This window comes from Perissodus microlepis, chromosome 3 (genome assembly GCF_051167445.1).
Source record: "Perissodus microlepis isolate ML-2025 ecotype Zambia chromosome 3, ASM5116744v1, whole genome shotgun sequence".
Taxonomy (NCBI): domain Eukaryota; kingdom Metazoa; phylum Chordata; class Actinopteri; order Cichliformes; family Cichlidae; genus Perissodus; species Perissodus microlepis.
In genome coordinates, this window is record NC_140463.1 from 40,946,876 (window position 1) to 40,960,243 (window position 13,368).

The following is a 13,368-nucleotide window of genomic DNA, read 5'->3' on the forward strand; positions in this document are numbered from 1 at the left end:
TTATATTCTCTGGTGTTAGTTCACTAATGTCACATCTCATGTGTGTGAGCTGCCCTTTTGCTTTTCTTTCCACAGAAATAGTGTCGGTCAGACCCACTTTACAGGAATTAAGGGTCATCAGTTACTCTTGTGACATTTAAAGAAAAAACTGACAGAAGCCACCGACAGCAAAGGCACGAGAATGTGGTTAACACATTTTAACCACAAAGACAAAAAACTCAACACAAATGAAACCAGTCATGATACAATGGTAGAACTGTCATTTTTGTTAAACAAGAGAATAGCAGAGTCTCAGTTTTTCCAATAATATCAGTGAACCAAATATGATGTAAGGTGATGTTAGGTTTGTATACTGTGTTCTACTGTGTTACTACTATTGTACTATTCATGCATCACTACTTTTGTGCCACTTTTGTTACTCGCTACAATCAACACAGGAAGTTAGTAATAACATATAATAAATGTAAATAGTTGGTTATCAGAATACAGTTTTTTCTTAGAGCAGCCATTCCTTCTACAAATACCAGGATCCACAGTTATTTTAACATGCACATCAATCTGATTGTCACTGATCATTTCAAATCATTTGAAATAAAAAAAATATTTTACACAAAGCTTTACTGAAGCATCAAATATTATGCTGTGTATTGTTGCTTGTATCTTTCATGCGACGGGAGTATAACATAAACCTCGCTGTTACTTTATTTATATAACTGAATACAATATCTAGTAGATTATAAGGTACTTTAAATAAATAACTACAATATCAGTATAATCCAGTTAATACTATGGAATAAAATTGCACAAACACACAAAAGTAAACAGGGACAGAGGTTTCATTTATTTAAATTTGAAAAATCCATTAAGGCTAGCACTCACTTACAATGTTGCTGTGCATTTAAAGCAACAATTTTTTTCTGGCACAACTTCACCTACTTCCAAGGTGCATGGAGAAGACAAAGATCTGATGACGTGGAAGACTCCAGCCACACTTATTAGGGAACAACTTTATTAAGTGACCAAACCTTTTTTGTTTAAGCATTTTGTGTTTAAATAAAAACAGGAAACAGAAAAAAATCCAAGTGGACCAATCACACCTTCACAAATAAACCAGCTGACCAAATTAACATTTAACAAGGTGGCGTTGGCTAATTGGTTAATTGGTTAAGCCAAGGCCGAAATAGGTTCTGGACCGAACCACTACAGATTGAATACATTTAAAGCAATACAAAATATAATGCACATAAATGATAATGGGTCCAAATGAACATTAGAGACATTTTTGTGAAACAAGGGAATAGTCCAGGTTTCCAGTATCTTCAATTTTCAGTTTGACATTTATTATATAGCTTTGGAAACATTCTCTATTATTCAGATGGATATCTTAACAGTTTTCAAATGAGCAATATAAGCATGGGAATGTAATAAATCATTTAACCATCCATATAAACACATTTCTTTATGACATGTTGCAAAACATTGTAAGTCATTGACTACTGCCAGATTTACTGATGCAGTTCAACACACAATCTATGTGTTCAGTGGTTTTTGTTTATATTAGATCTCTAAAATGAAAATGTTTACAAGCTTCATCAAACTTTGTAGCACACTTGTACACAAAGTCTTCCTCAGTGAAAACATTTCAAAGCCACTTTCCAAAAATTTCAAACTAAAGCTGCTTAGTATAGAAGTTTTACACAGGCAGTACATACAATAGCAGAAACAGACCAATGTGTTGTGTCTGTAATGATTAATATGTTACAGTTCGCCTTTGTGCTTCTCTAGGTGTGTTATCCGCTCCATCACAACACTTAGTTTCTCTTCATAGTCCTTGATCTCTGCAGATGTAGTTTCAAGGTATTTACCTATGTACTCACTGAATGCCTCGAGGAAGGTCTTTAGGTCATCAATTATCTCCAGCAGTGGTGGAAAATTCAACACTGGTGCAAAATCTTTCCTTAGCACTTCAGACAAAGACTTCATTATGCGTGGCGCATCATCTAACAATTCTGGTATGTAGGTTCTGTCAATCTTGTTTTCAGCCTGAAGGAAAAAATAAAGCCAGAGGAATAAAAAAAAAAAACAAGAAAGAAAATAATTAAATGTATTATGTTACAAAAAAGCTTTGCATGATGGAAAATTTTGATTTGCTTTGGTGGTTTATAGTTATAGACCCTCCAGATTGCTCCTCCATTTCCACAATATGGATACTGACTGACTTACCTTCCATCTCAATGCTTCTCGTTGCAGTTTCTGAACATTTTCTTTCAGTTCCTCCTGCAAATAAAGAGGAAACATCAACAAACATGCACGTGAAGCATGTGATTATGCCAGAAAACCCCCAAAACACTGTACATTTGAATGTAATGACTTAGTTGTAGAAGTGCTCAATTTAGCTGTTCGTTTGGAAAGTCAACAATCGCTTTACCAGTTGGTCCTGGTCTATTAGTGAACTTGAAAGGCGGATCAGACACAGAAGAGTTAAAATGATGTATAAGCCTTTGGTTGTTATGACACCACTCAGTCCTTTGCTTCTGGACAAATCTACTGCTGCCATCACAGTTCTAAAACAACACAACAAAGTAAACTCTTTAAATTTCACTGGACATGATGTATTAAAAATCTGCATACACTATCTTCTCACAGTACAGTGTTGCTCTTCTTACCTGCTACTAGAAGGAGGAGTCATGAATAATAGCATGAATGTTGAATGACAACACAACACAAAATGCTTTATAGACTCCTTGAAAAGGCTAGCCTGTGGGCGGGTGGGTGGGCAGGTGTTTAGGTGGGTGGGTTGTTGCTAACTGTCTCTTTAATTTTAAATTCTTAAGTCATATTTGGATGTTTTGTTTTACAGGAAAATACCCATTTCATTTACTGTAAGTACTAAGAGATATGAACAACTACTGCAGTAAATACAAAATAAATGGAACAGAAACTGGCAGAAACTGAATTCAATAAGAGGGTTAACATTTCTTTGAACTGTCTTTTGTTGATTTGTTTTTTTTCCTTTGTCCTTGGTCAAGTTTTAGCTCAAAGACTGTGCACTGTGGTTCTGTCAAAGTAAGTAAATAAGGAAGTATAACTTTTGAGGTTAGAAATCTCTTTTGAACCAGAGTCTTGGACAGGCAGCTTTTAACAGGCATGTTTAATGATTCCCGTTTAATGTTAACTGAAGAAAACTCACCTGACCAGGGAGACGCATTCAAACTCAACAGCAATCATGCTGCTAACTAATGCAAATGCAATGAAGAATTAAAAATAATAATAGTTTGCTTTTTAAGTTTGTGCTTTCTGTTCATTATTATTATTATTATTGTTGTTGTTGTTGTTGTTGTAATGACAGACTTTCACCTTTGGCACTGACTGTATAAAAATAGATTTATATCATATGTTGAGCCTGGAGGGTTTAAAGTTCACAGGTACTTGGAAATTAGGAAAAGACTGTTGCTGTAAATCTTCATTATATGTGTGTTACAGAGGATGGGACAGTCTCCAAAATCAGCGTGAGGTCCATTGGCATTCATAGACAAATAATCAGAATAAATAATTCTCTACTAGTTTGTCATTCATTTTTGGTCACACTGAAGAAAAAGTAAGTCTTGTTAATACTATGTTTCAAAAGGGAGGAATAAATTATGATATGAAACCCTGGATGATCTTCTTTTGGCTTATAACCTAATGACTTTGTGACAACATATTAGACAATGAATTTCTGGTTTTCCATCAGACCCACCCTTTCAGCCTCATATCAAGACTTGAAAATCAGACTTCAGAAACAAAAGATTTCAGAGCTTCAAAAAAGGACGCGTAACATGATTTATTTATTTTTTTTACATAATATATTTATTAAAATTGTATTATGATGTCAAATCATTGGACAAGAGCGGCAAAACCAAAAGAAGTTCTCTGGGAATAAAGATAACTTTTATTGCATCAAACATTTACTTATTTAAAAAGGTTGCAGATAATTTCATAAGAATATGTTTGGTTTAATCTGGAAAATTATATAAAAACAATATTTTTCCACTGAGACACAGACAGAACGTAAACTGTTACTACTCAGTATCTTGTTTCTCTTGTTCTCTAGTCTTGCAGCAAAGCCAGTCTCTCGTCTAAGTAAATTCTAGCAATCTTTAAGGCTTTCCTTGCGATGTTAGCCATTTCCATCAGGTCTGGAGAATATGGCAATGTCTTCACTAGTTCCAACTGAGGAAGAAATTGCTTCTTTTTTTTTTCTTCAAATTCCTTTGAGGCAGTCAGCATGCTGTACTTGTATTGTGCCTGATGGAGAAAATACAACTTTTAGCATTTAAATTCATTGTTCAGTGTTACTTTGTGCCACATAGACTCCTGTTTCCTACACATCCATGTATTAGACTTATACTGATGTCATATCAATTTTTTTTTTTACTTCCTAATTTTATGAAATCATGTTGTATATTTCTAAACAAATGTAATCTGCAGACTGACTGACCCACCTTCAGTCTCTCTTCTTCTTTTACAGCTTTGCGGAGTGTTTCCTTGAATAGTTCCTACAATTTCCCAGAAAGAAGCAGAGCACAGTGCGTGGGCTAATATAATGAAAACACACATGAAAACAAGTAAATTCCTAATTTTATTATAAAATTATTCATTTACCAGTTTTTCACTGTTAGCCAGTGAATTTGAAAGCTCGAATAATTTTGTGATTGTTGCATTTCTATGCTTGTGTTCTGCCTGATGAGAAAAAAAAAATCACAGTTACATGTTAGTTTACTGATATTAGTTACAGCTATTAGAGATGCATGATATATAAAACTTGGAGACCAACCAACCTTCATTCTGTTTGTTTCTGCTATTGCTATCTTCACTTGTTCCTGAAATTTGAGACAATGGAAACTGCTGAACAAAGTATAAAGCCCATTTCATTTAAAGAAAAATGCTGATAACTTGCAGTGTATGTTAACAAGTTAACAAATAAATTGCAAGGATGTTAAGCAAGGATGAATTCACCACATAGTCCTTGGTTTTCAGTGAATTTATGACGCTAACGAGACACAGTAGAGAAAAGATGAAAAACAGGCACTTGTGTTCTCTGACACAAGCTTGTCCTCTGGTTTCGGATAAGGCTGCTGCCTTCGGCCCTGAAGTTAAAACAGAGTATCAAAAATAATGGAAAATGGAGAATTGTAGTTGAATACATATGCTGATATTTTTAAATATTTTGATCAGACAGAGCTAAATGTAGGATGTCGAGACTGGCTTCACCTTTCATGAACATGAAATCAAGTAAACATGAGGTACAGTAAGTGGTACGTGCTGTGCTGAACATAAACACGCAACCAGAATGCAATCTTTTACTCACTCAATCAGACACACACACACACACACACACACACACACATACACTGACATGCTGTACAATGCTATCGGTCTTACCCATTTGTGACTTGAAGAAGAAGTAATCTACCGTAGGGGTAAGGAATGACAACACGGTGAGATGACTCGCTGCAAATGCTTTATGTTCTCTTTTGTCACTTCACTTATCATCATCTCACATGGGTGAGCTACCCTTTCAGTTTCAGTTTCAGTGTTTTACACTTTTTGGGAATAGACAGCTGCCAGTTATTATACTATAAAAACCCTCCAATAGCTTTCCACTTTAAGCTCTTCCTTCCTTTTATAAAAAGTGACTAGGAACCATTTTATAAGATTTTAGGGTAGGGTAGCAATGTTTACTAACTTTTAGTAAAATTAGTTATATCCACCTATGAGAAATAGCTTTTGCACAAACCTATTTTGAAATGAATTCTCTGTAGTAATAATGTATTGTAACTAAGATGATAAAAATATACTAATAATAACATATTAGTATTTGTTAAATATGAGTAAATATTATTTTTCGTTTAATAGTAAAGATATATTTGATCAGTAAGGATGTTTCCCAGTCATTCAGTCAGGAAAATGTTGTTCATGGATTTATTTTAAAGCAGTTACACAAGAGAATGCACATCTAGAGCTCAGATTCAGTAACAATTGCTGGTCATTTCCAAACTGTTACAGTTGAAGGAAGTGGTTTCTGGAACAAAACAGAGCTTGTTATAATTTATTTAGAGTCAACAGAAACTATAACAAGCTATAACAGCATACTGTTTAACATTTAGAGATTGGTTTTGATTGAAATGTACACCTTTATATGGAGAAACGCAGTCCTTGTTGTCCAGTCCAAGCTTGGCTGCAAAAAGCAGCGCTGACAACTTTTGGATTATGTCAGTGGTGTTACCATGTGTTTGGTATCATGTTTCTGAAAGCAGTTAGGAGGAACTGTGTGGCAATGTCAAAGTTTGTGCCACTTTGACATTGCTTTCAGATCTCTTTTGGTTACAGCTCTCAGGGTCTGGAGTTTGATTGAGTACATTTACTGTAATGTGGTAGGCTTTATCATGCACATCTGACCTAAATGTTATTGAACATTGATTGTTGATTGTTAATGAACTGGAAATTAAGGAAATAACACATGCAATGGATTTTCTTTCTTTCTTTCTTTCTTTCTCTTTTTTATTAAAACATGCCTCTTACACAGTTACGTCCAAGTTTTTGGGCAATGATATATTTTTTTGTAATTTTGCCTCTGTACACCACAACGGTGGATCTTAAAAAAAAAAAAAATACACGTGACAGACTTGTATGCTTGATTTAACCTTTTAGAGTCCAGGGATTCACCAATTCACATGACTGATTTAAGATGGCCTAGCAGTGACATGGAGTATTCGTAGAAGTGTTAAAATGAATTCTGAAGTGTAGAAGTTCAGCCAAATACTGCATAACTGAGCAGAGAGTGCTTAACAGTGCAAATGGACAATGACCCAAATCATACTGCAAAAGGAATCCATGAGTTGTTGAAAATGAGATATTCTTCAATGGCCAAGTCCGTCACGTGATCTCAACCCAACAGACCATTTTTTGCAGTTAGTGAAGACAAAAGTGAGTGAAGAAAGACCCACAAGAGCATCTCAAGGCAGGAAACACGGTGTTTGGTGATGTGCATGGGGTCTAGATTTCAGACAGTTATTAACTGTAAATGACATTACAAATGCCGGTGCACTGATTCAAGTATGCATGTTCAGCAAATGAAAATGTGTATTTGTCATTTTGTAAATGGAGCTTAAGCAAGGATTCACCAAGTGTTGTTAGTTAGTGAACTTGGATTGGATTGGATAAATGCCTTTATTTGTCGGTTGCAGATGCCTGCAACTGAGATTAAAGACCTTGCAGACCGTACAGACAATACACAAACATCACATTGGGGAGACAGGTCAGGCTAGGTAGCAAAAAAGAATAACAATGAAATGTGTAACAGAGAAGGGGAGTTCAGGAGATAAAAAGAATTTTTGCTCATACTGATCCCCAAAAGGGAGTCAGCATGAAGCTGAAGAATTTGAAGCATAAACCACAGAATCACTGATACTCATCACTTATTGTTCGGACATTAAAAAAGAAAAGAAAAGAAAAAACACAGACAGAAGCAATCATTAACAAAAGGCATGGAATGTGATTAACACATTAAGCACTTAGAACAAAGGAAAGGTAAAGAGTAAATAATGACACAGGAATCAACAGGAAGTCCAGATGTCCCATGTTTCCACTAGCACTTGAATCTAGCTTACGTTTGCGGAACTATGTGAGTCTCAAAGCCCAATGTGCAAGAGATCCCACACACAGATCACATCTGATACAAGCATTATACACATATCTATTATACACAATTTTAAAGTTTTTTTCTTTCCTATTTTTTGTAACATCCTTTGTTTTTAGGAGAAATTATTTCTTTTCAATCAGCACCAGGGGGCAGTATTCGACTGTGTTAAATGTGTTGCTTTTCAGAAGAAGCTGTGTGCGCTTCTTAGTACAGCAATTCAGTCACATCAGTAGGCATGTATGTGCATGTATATATAGACCAGAAGTCCTTTATTTAGTTTAGCTGATGACAAATAAACACATCATGAATAGTATCATTCATCATGACTGACAGTTCATTGTTTTTAGTGTACAATGTGACTAAACTGTAGAATAAACTTCGCAATCCTGATTGATCATTAGACTGCGATTTGGAAGCTTTTGATCTCTAATCTGGAATCCAACCTGCTTCAGAGCATCCTAGGTTCACAGCAAAAGTTAAAATACACCCTGTAAGAAATGAACAACCTTGATAGCAGCAAACACCCAGCGTTAATCCTGAAGTTTCATTTTGCTCTTAGTATGCGAGTAATGTTTTAGTTTCACTCTAGTATCTTGAATTTTTAGTTTTTGTGTTTATCTTAGTTATTTAGGTTCAACTTTTTGTTGAGTGTTTATGTTTTGTATTTGGTTTCCTCAGTTTTCCTTTTTTTATCCTGTTCAGTGTAATTTTTTTTGTCTTTCTGTTTAGTAGTTTTTTGTTTTAGTTGTCTATTGTGTCCTGCTTTGAGTTTTGGCTCCTCCTCATGATTTTCTTGATTGTATACACCTGTGTTTCACTCTCCCGCTCGTATGTAGTTCTCCTCAGCACACGTGTGTGTGTGTGTGTCCTTGGTTCCCTTAATTCACTCCCTTGTTGTATATCTGGACTTTAAAGCAAACAAAAAATTGGAGAACATTTAACTTTTTAACATTTCAGAGTAATGTTTATTTCACAGATACATATATATCTACAACACAGATCAACAGAGACATGGATGGAAATATAAATTGTTGCAGTTCAATTAGTTTTTTCCTCCTATTATTTTATGGCGGTCTACGTTTCACTCAGTTTTTTCTGGCTTCTTACTGTTCTTGCAGCAAAGCCATCTTCTTGTCTAAATAGGTTCTGCTATTCTTCAGTGAACGCATCACAATGTTTAGCATTTCCCGTAGTGGTGGAGAATCATATGTCTTCACTAATTCCAGCTGAGGAAGAACTTGCCTCCATATTTCATCAAATTGTTTTGAGGCAGTTTGAATTTTGTGCTCGTATTCTGCCTGATGGAGAAAAATACAACTGTTATTGTTACATTGTGTTGTGTACACTCCTATTACCTACACATCCTTGAGTTGCAGTTCTGTCAGTATGCTGTGTGTAACATCACTAAAGGGTTTGCAAATGACAAACTGTCTTAGTCAACATGTGAATAACCTGGAGACTGACTGACCCACCTTCAGTCTCTCTTCTTGTTTTAGAGCTTTGCAAAGTGTTTCCTTGAACATTTCCTGAAATTTCCCAGCAGGGAACAAACCATAAGGATTATGAGCTCAGTGAAAACAACTGCAAATGTAGGAAGTTCCAGTAGTGAATGAGGTTGTCATGATATAAAAATACTGGAGTTTATGATAGAAATACATTTGTAATTGTTTCACATGAAAATAAAAGGTTAAGAAAATATGAAATTACCATCTGGTCCTTGTTAGTTAGTGAACTTGCAAGATCAAATAGTTTTGTGATGGTTGCATTTCTGTACTTCTCTTCTGCCTATAAAAACATATATTAAATGTCACTAAGGCAGTACGATGCAAAATGCAATTGTTAATTTATATTTTTAAACATAACTTTTCTTCCTACACATATGGAAGACTTTCAAAGCCAACTTGTGAGCAACTCGGAGACTGATTGACCCACCTTCTGTCTTTCAGCCTCTTCTAATGCAGTTTTCATTTTTTCCTGAAATTTGAGAAAATAACAGCAGCTGAAGGATCTATATAACCTTTTGCAGATAAAGAAAAATTAATGAGCCCATCATTACGTGGGGTAAATCTGTAAAAATAAGTCTATAATTCAATTTATATAAAAAAAGGGAAAGTAAGCAAGAATTATTCACCAGTTGATCCTCGGTCTTCAGTGAACTTGTGACATAAGCAAGACACAGCAGAGAGAAGATGAGAAACAAGCCTTTGGTAGTTCTGGCTGGTTCTCTGGTTCTTGATAAGTCTGCTGCTGCCATTGCTCTGAAAATGACAAGAGCTTGAGACAAAAAGGAAATAGAAAACTGTGGGTACATAAGGTTAATTCAGTCTTACTGAACAATGTTAATGAAATTACCTGTTAGATCAACTGAGCAAGAGCTGCCGTGCGGGTGAAGAATGAAAACATAATGAGAGGACATGCTGTAAATGCTTTTATATACTCTTGATTTCACCTCAATCATATTACAGGGTGTGTGTGAGCTGCCCTTTACCTTTGTTTTCAAAGGAGTAGTATTTGTCTGAACACTTTACTGGAATATGTGGTTATCAGTTAACATAAAACACTATAAAAACACTCCTTTAACTTCCTGCTTCATGCACTTTCTGCCCTCCTATTACATTTTCTATCTATATGGTATACACAGCACACTGGAGCTTTCCATTCAGCAGGGTCCACTTGTCCAAAAGAATGAACAGTCTTAAAATTCTGAATGAATCATAAATGATAATGTGTCTTGTATCAAAGCTGAAAGCACGTTGATGATTATAGTACAATAGGGCAGACTATATTTGTCAATGATTGGCAGACAGTAGTTGTAGTTGAATTCGAAAATCATTTGCACTGTTTTTCACTATTCAAAATGATGCAATGAATAGAAGATACAAAGACAAGATGGAAGAGTAAGACCACAGTGTGGAAGCACAAGTAATTGAGAGATTAAGATTCAGAAAAAAGTGACGTTCAGCAGACTTTGACAATGCAGTAAAAATAAAATAAATAAAGGGGATTTTGTGTCTCCAGTTGGAAATAAACAAGCAACCTTTCATATGTAAAACAAATGAGTAAACCACTACACTATGGAAACACATACTATATATATTGAGTATTTTCAGATAGAGAACGAAAATCAGTTAAATCAAGCATGGACCCATGCTAAATGTTTTGTAATCAGCAGTTTATGTTAATCATTCATCTTTTAGGCTGCAGTGCAAAAATTCTAGGTGGATGAAGTATAGTAACTACAAGTAAATTTTCTATGCTTGAGTCTGGTATGACTTAAAGTACCACTGTAATATGGGAGTTTTGCAAAATGGCAGCTTTCCAGAAAGAACTATAGTGATATTACTGTCAGAAAATATATAAAGCTGTCCAGTATTACTGGACAGGGCAGCACGGTGGCACGGTGGTTAGCACTGTTGCCACACACCATCAGGCCGGGGTCTTTCTGTGTGGAGTTTGCATGTTCTCCCCATGTTTACGTGGGTTCCCTCTGGGTACTCCAGCTTCCTCCCACCATCCAAAGACATGCAGCTTGTGCGGATAGGTTAATTGGATAATCCAAACTGCCACTAGGTGTGAATGTGCGAGTGAATGTGAGTGCGAATGGTTGTCTGTCCCTGTGTGTTGGCCCTGCGACAGACTGGCGACCTGTCCAGGGTGTACCCCGCCTCTCACCCTATGACAGCTGGGATAGGCTCCAGCGCCCCCTGCGACCCTGAAAAGGATAAGCGGAAGCGGATGGATGTCCAGTAATAACGCTGAGGGGTTAAAAGCAGCTTAAAAGAGGCTGATGCATGCATAAATCGCATCTCTACAATTCAGTACAAATTCAGATAAAACATGTGAAAGCTAGTGCTGCTAATTTGACTGGGTTTTATTACCATTCGGTAGTAACTTGGAGATGATTAAAGTAATTTTACAGGGTTTCATTGACAAGTTAAGTAGAATTGACGTTAAAATACCACAATGAATCACCAACAGAGCAATTAGTTTAAAACAAGACAGTGCCATTAATGAATAACTATAATATCAACAACGACTAGATGTAAAAATCAAGCTGTATCAGCTCAATGAGCTCTGGCACCAGTTTTGCAGAGAATACACCCGTCATGTGTTGAGGCTGCATACATAGTTATTTCATGTAATGGACATATTAATTTAAGTTTGATCTACCTCTGTGAAGTACATAAATTTCATACTTGTGAAATTTAAGTGTATAAATAAGTAAAGGTTTTATTACTTAACAGAAAACAAACGGTCAGGAACGGTAAAAGCAAAATAAAGTTAAAAAATGTTTAAAATAAAAGTTCTGACGACCTTATTAACCAGAAATATAATAATAATAATAATAATAATAATAATAACAATGCAAAATTACTCCAAATTCTAAAACAATGTGTAAACACAATATTTTAAATTGTATTTATTTTAAAGAAGTTACACAGAAACTGTTACAGTTCATCATTTTGCTCCTCTAGGAATCGTAGGATGTTCTTCCGATTTTCCAGTTCCTTTTCATTTTCAATTACTGTCGCAGCGAAACTATCGTCTTGCTTTTTCAACCAAACCTTGGTTTTGTCAATGAAGCAATTCAAACTGTTTGCCAAATCCACCAGTGGTGGAAAATCCTCTGACCATGACGACGTCTTCATTAGTTCCACAAAAGAATGAAGCTGCTTCATTTTTTCATCCAGTTCTTGTGAGGATGTTGCTTTTCTGTATGCCTGATGAAAAAACATTTCTGACACAGATGAAATTTACTGGTATATGTATTGTGTGCTCTCTCACTGTACGTCAACATCAACAAAGATATGTGTCACGGCGAGTGAAAAGAGCCGTGTGGAAAAGGAAAAGGAGGATCCAAACGCAGGCAGTCGTGAAGGTGTGAGGGTGATTTATTGAACACAAAATAAATATGGACAAACAGCAAATGAAGCACGAACTAAACTAGACTGGAAACAACTAAACTACAGAGCACAAACCTGGACAAGAATGAGAACGAGCAGAGGAGATTGACGATGGACAGCAGGGAGAACACACGGGTGACACATGATGGATACACAGAGGACACGACTTAAATACACAGAGAAACAGGGGAATTACACACAGGTGGTGGACACAGCTGGGAATAATCAACAAGACGAGACAGAGGTAAAACTGAACACACCCACATGAGACGCAGACCTTCACAATAAAACAGGAAACGAGAACACTACACCAAGACGCAGACCTGACACTGAGACAGACAGAATGACACATGGAACCTGAACTAAACCTGCAAAAACATGACAACTCAAAATACTGGGTCAACCTGACCCAGAACCGTGACAATATGACTAATATGCATTTCTTGTTTCAAATTTCACTGACATGTGATCAACATGAAACTCACTGACTTACCTTCATTTTGGCTGCTGTTTCTTCTGCTTTCCGAAGTTTTTCTTTGAATTCCTGAAATTTCCAGAAAGCGGTTGTAAGTGTTTCAGTTGCTTCAGCCCTACATAAAAAATGCCTACCTCAATGAGCTCATGGTGACTTGCAGTGACACATAAAGGTGTAACTGCTGTAGTGTAAAAGCAGCTTTAGCAATAATTCCTTTACCAAAAGTTCCTTATGTTGCAGTGAGTTTGCAACATAAGCCAGGGACAGCAGAGAGAAGATGAATAAAATCAATCTGTTGGTGTTTC

The 13,368-nt window shown here is 36.0% G+C and overlaps 2 protein-coding genes across 2 annotated transcripts; both read right to left on the reverse strand.

The window, feature by feature from the left end:
• Nucleotides 1–832: 832 nt before the first annotated feature.
• On the reverse strand, nucleotides 833–2,581 carry LOC146391510 (uncharacterized). Its single transcript, XM_084918808.1, has 3 exons — nucleotides 2,429–2,581; nucleotides 2,224–2,277; nucleotides 833–2,043 (listed from the first exon to the last, which is right to left on the reverse strand). Exons 1-3 carry the CDS (start codon nucleotides 2,555–2,557, stop codon nucleotides 1,759–1,761), a joined length of 468 nt encoding a protein of 155 aa, XP_084774934.1. The 5' UTR covers nucleotides 2,558–2,581; the 3' UTR covers nucleotides 833–1,758.
• Nucleotides 2,582–3,878: 1,297 nt separating this feature from the next.
• Nucleotides 3,879–5,501, reverse strand: LOC146391511 (uncharacterized). Its single transcript, XM_084918822.1, has 6 exons — nucleotides 5,425–5,501; nucleotides 4,999–5,129; nucleotides 4,821–4,862; nucleotides 4,645–4,722; nucleotides 4,485–4,538; nucleotides 3,879–4,287 (listed from the first exon to the last, which is right to left on the reverse strand). The coding sequence occupies exons 1-6, from the start codon at nucleotides 5,426–5,428 to the stop codon at nucleotides 4,090–4,092; spliced, it is 507 nt and encodes a 168-aa protein (XP_084774948.1). The 5' UTR covers nucleotides 5,429–5,501; the 3' UTR covers nucleotides 3,879–4,089.
• Nucleotides 5,502–13,368: the final 7,867 nt, after the last annotated feature.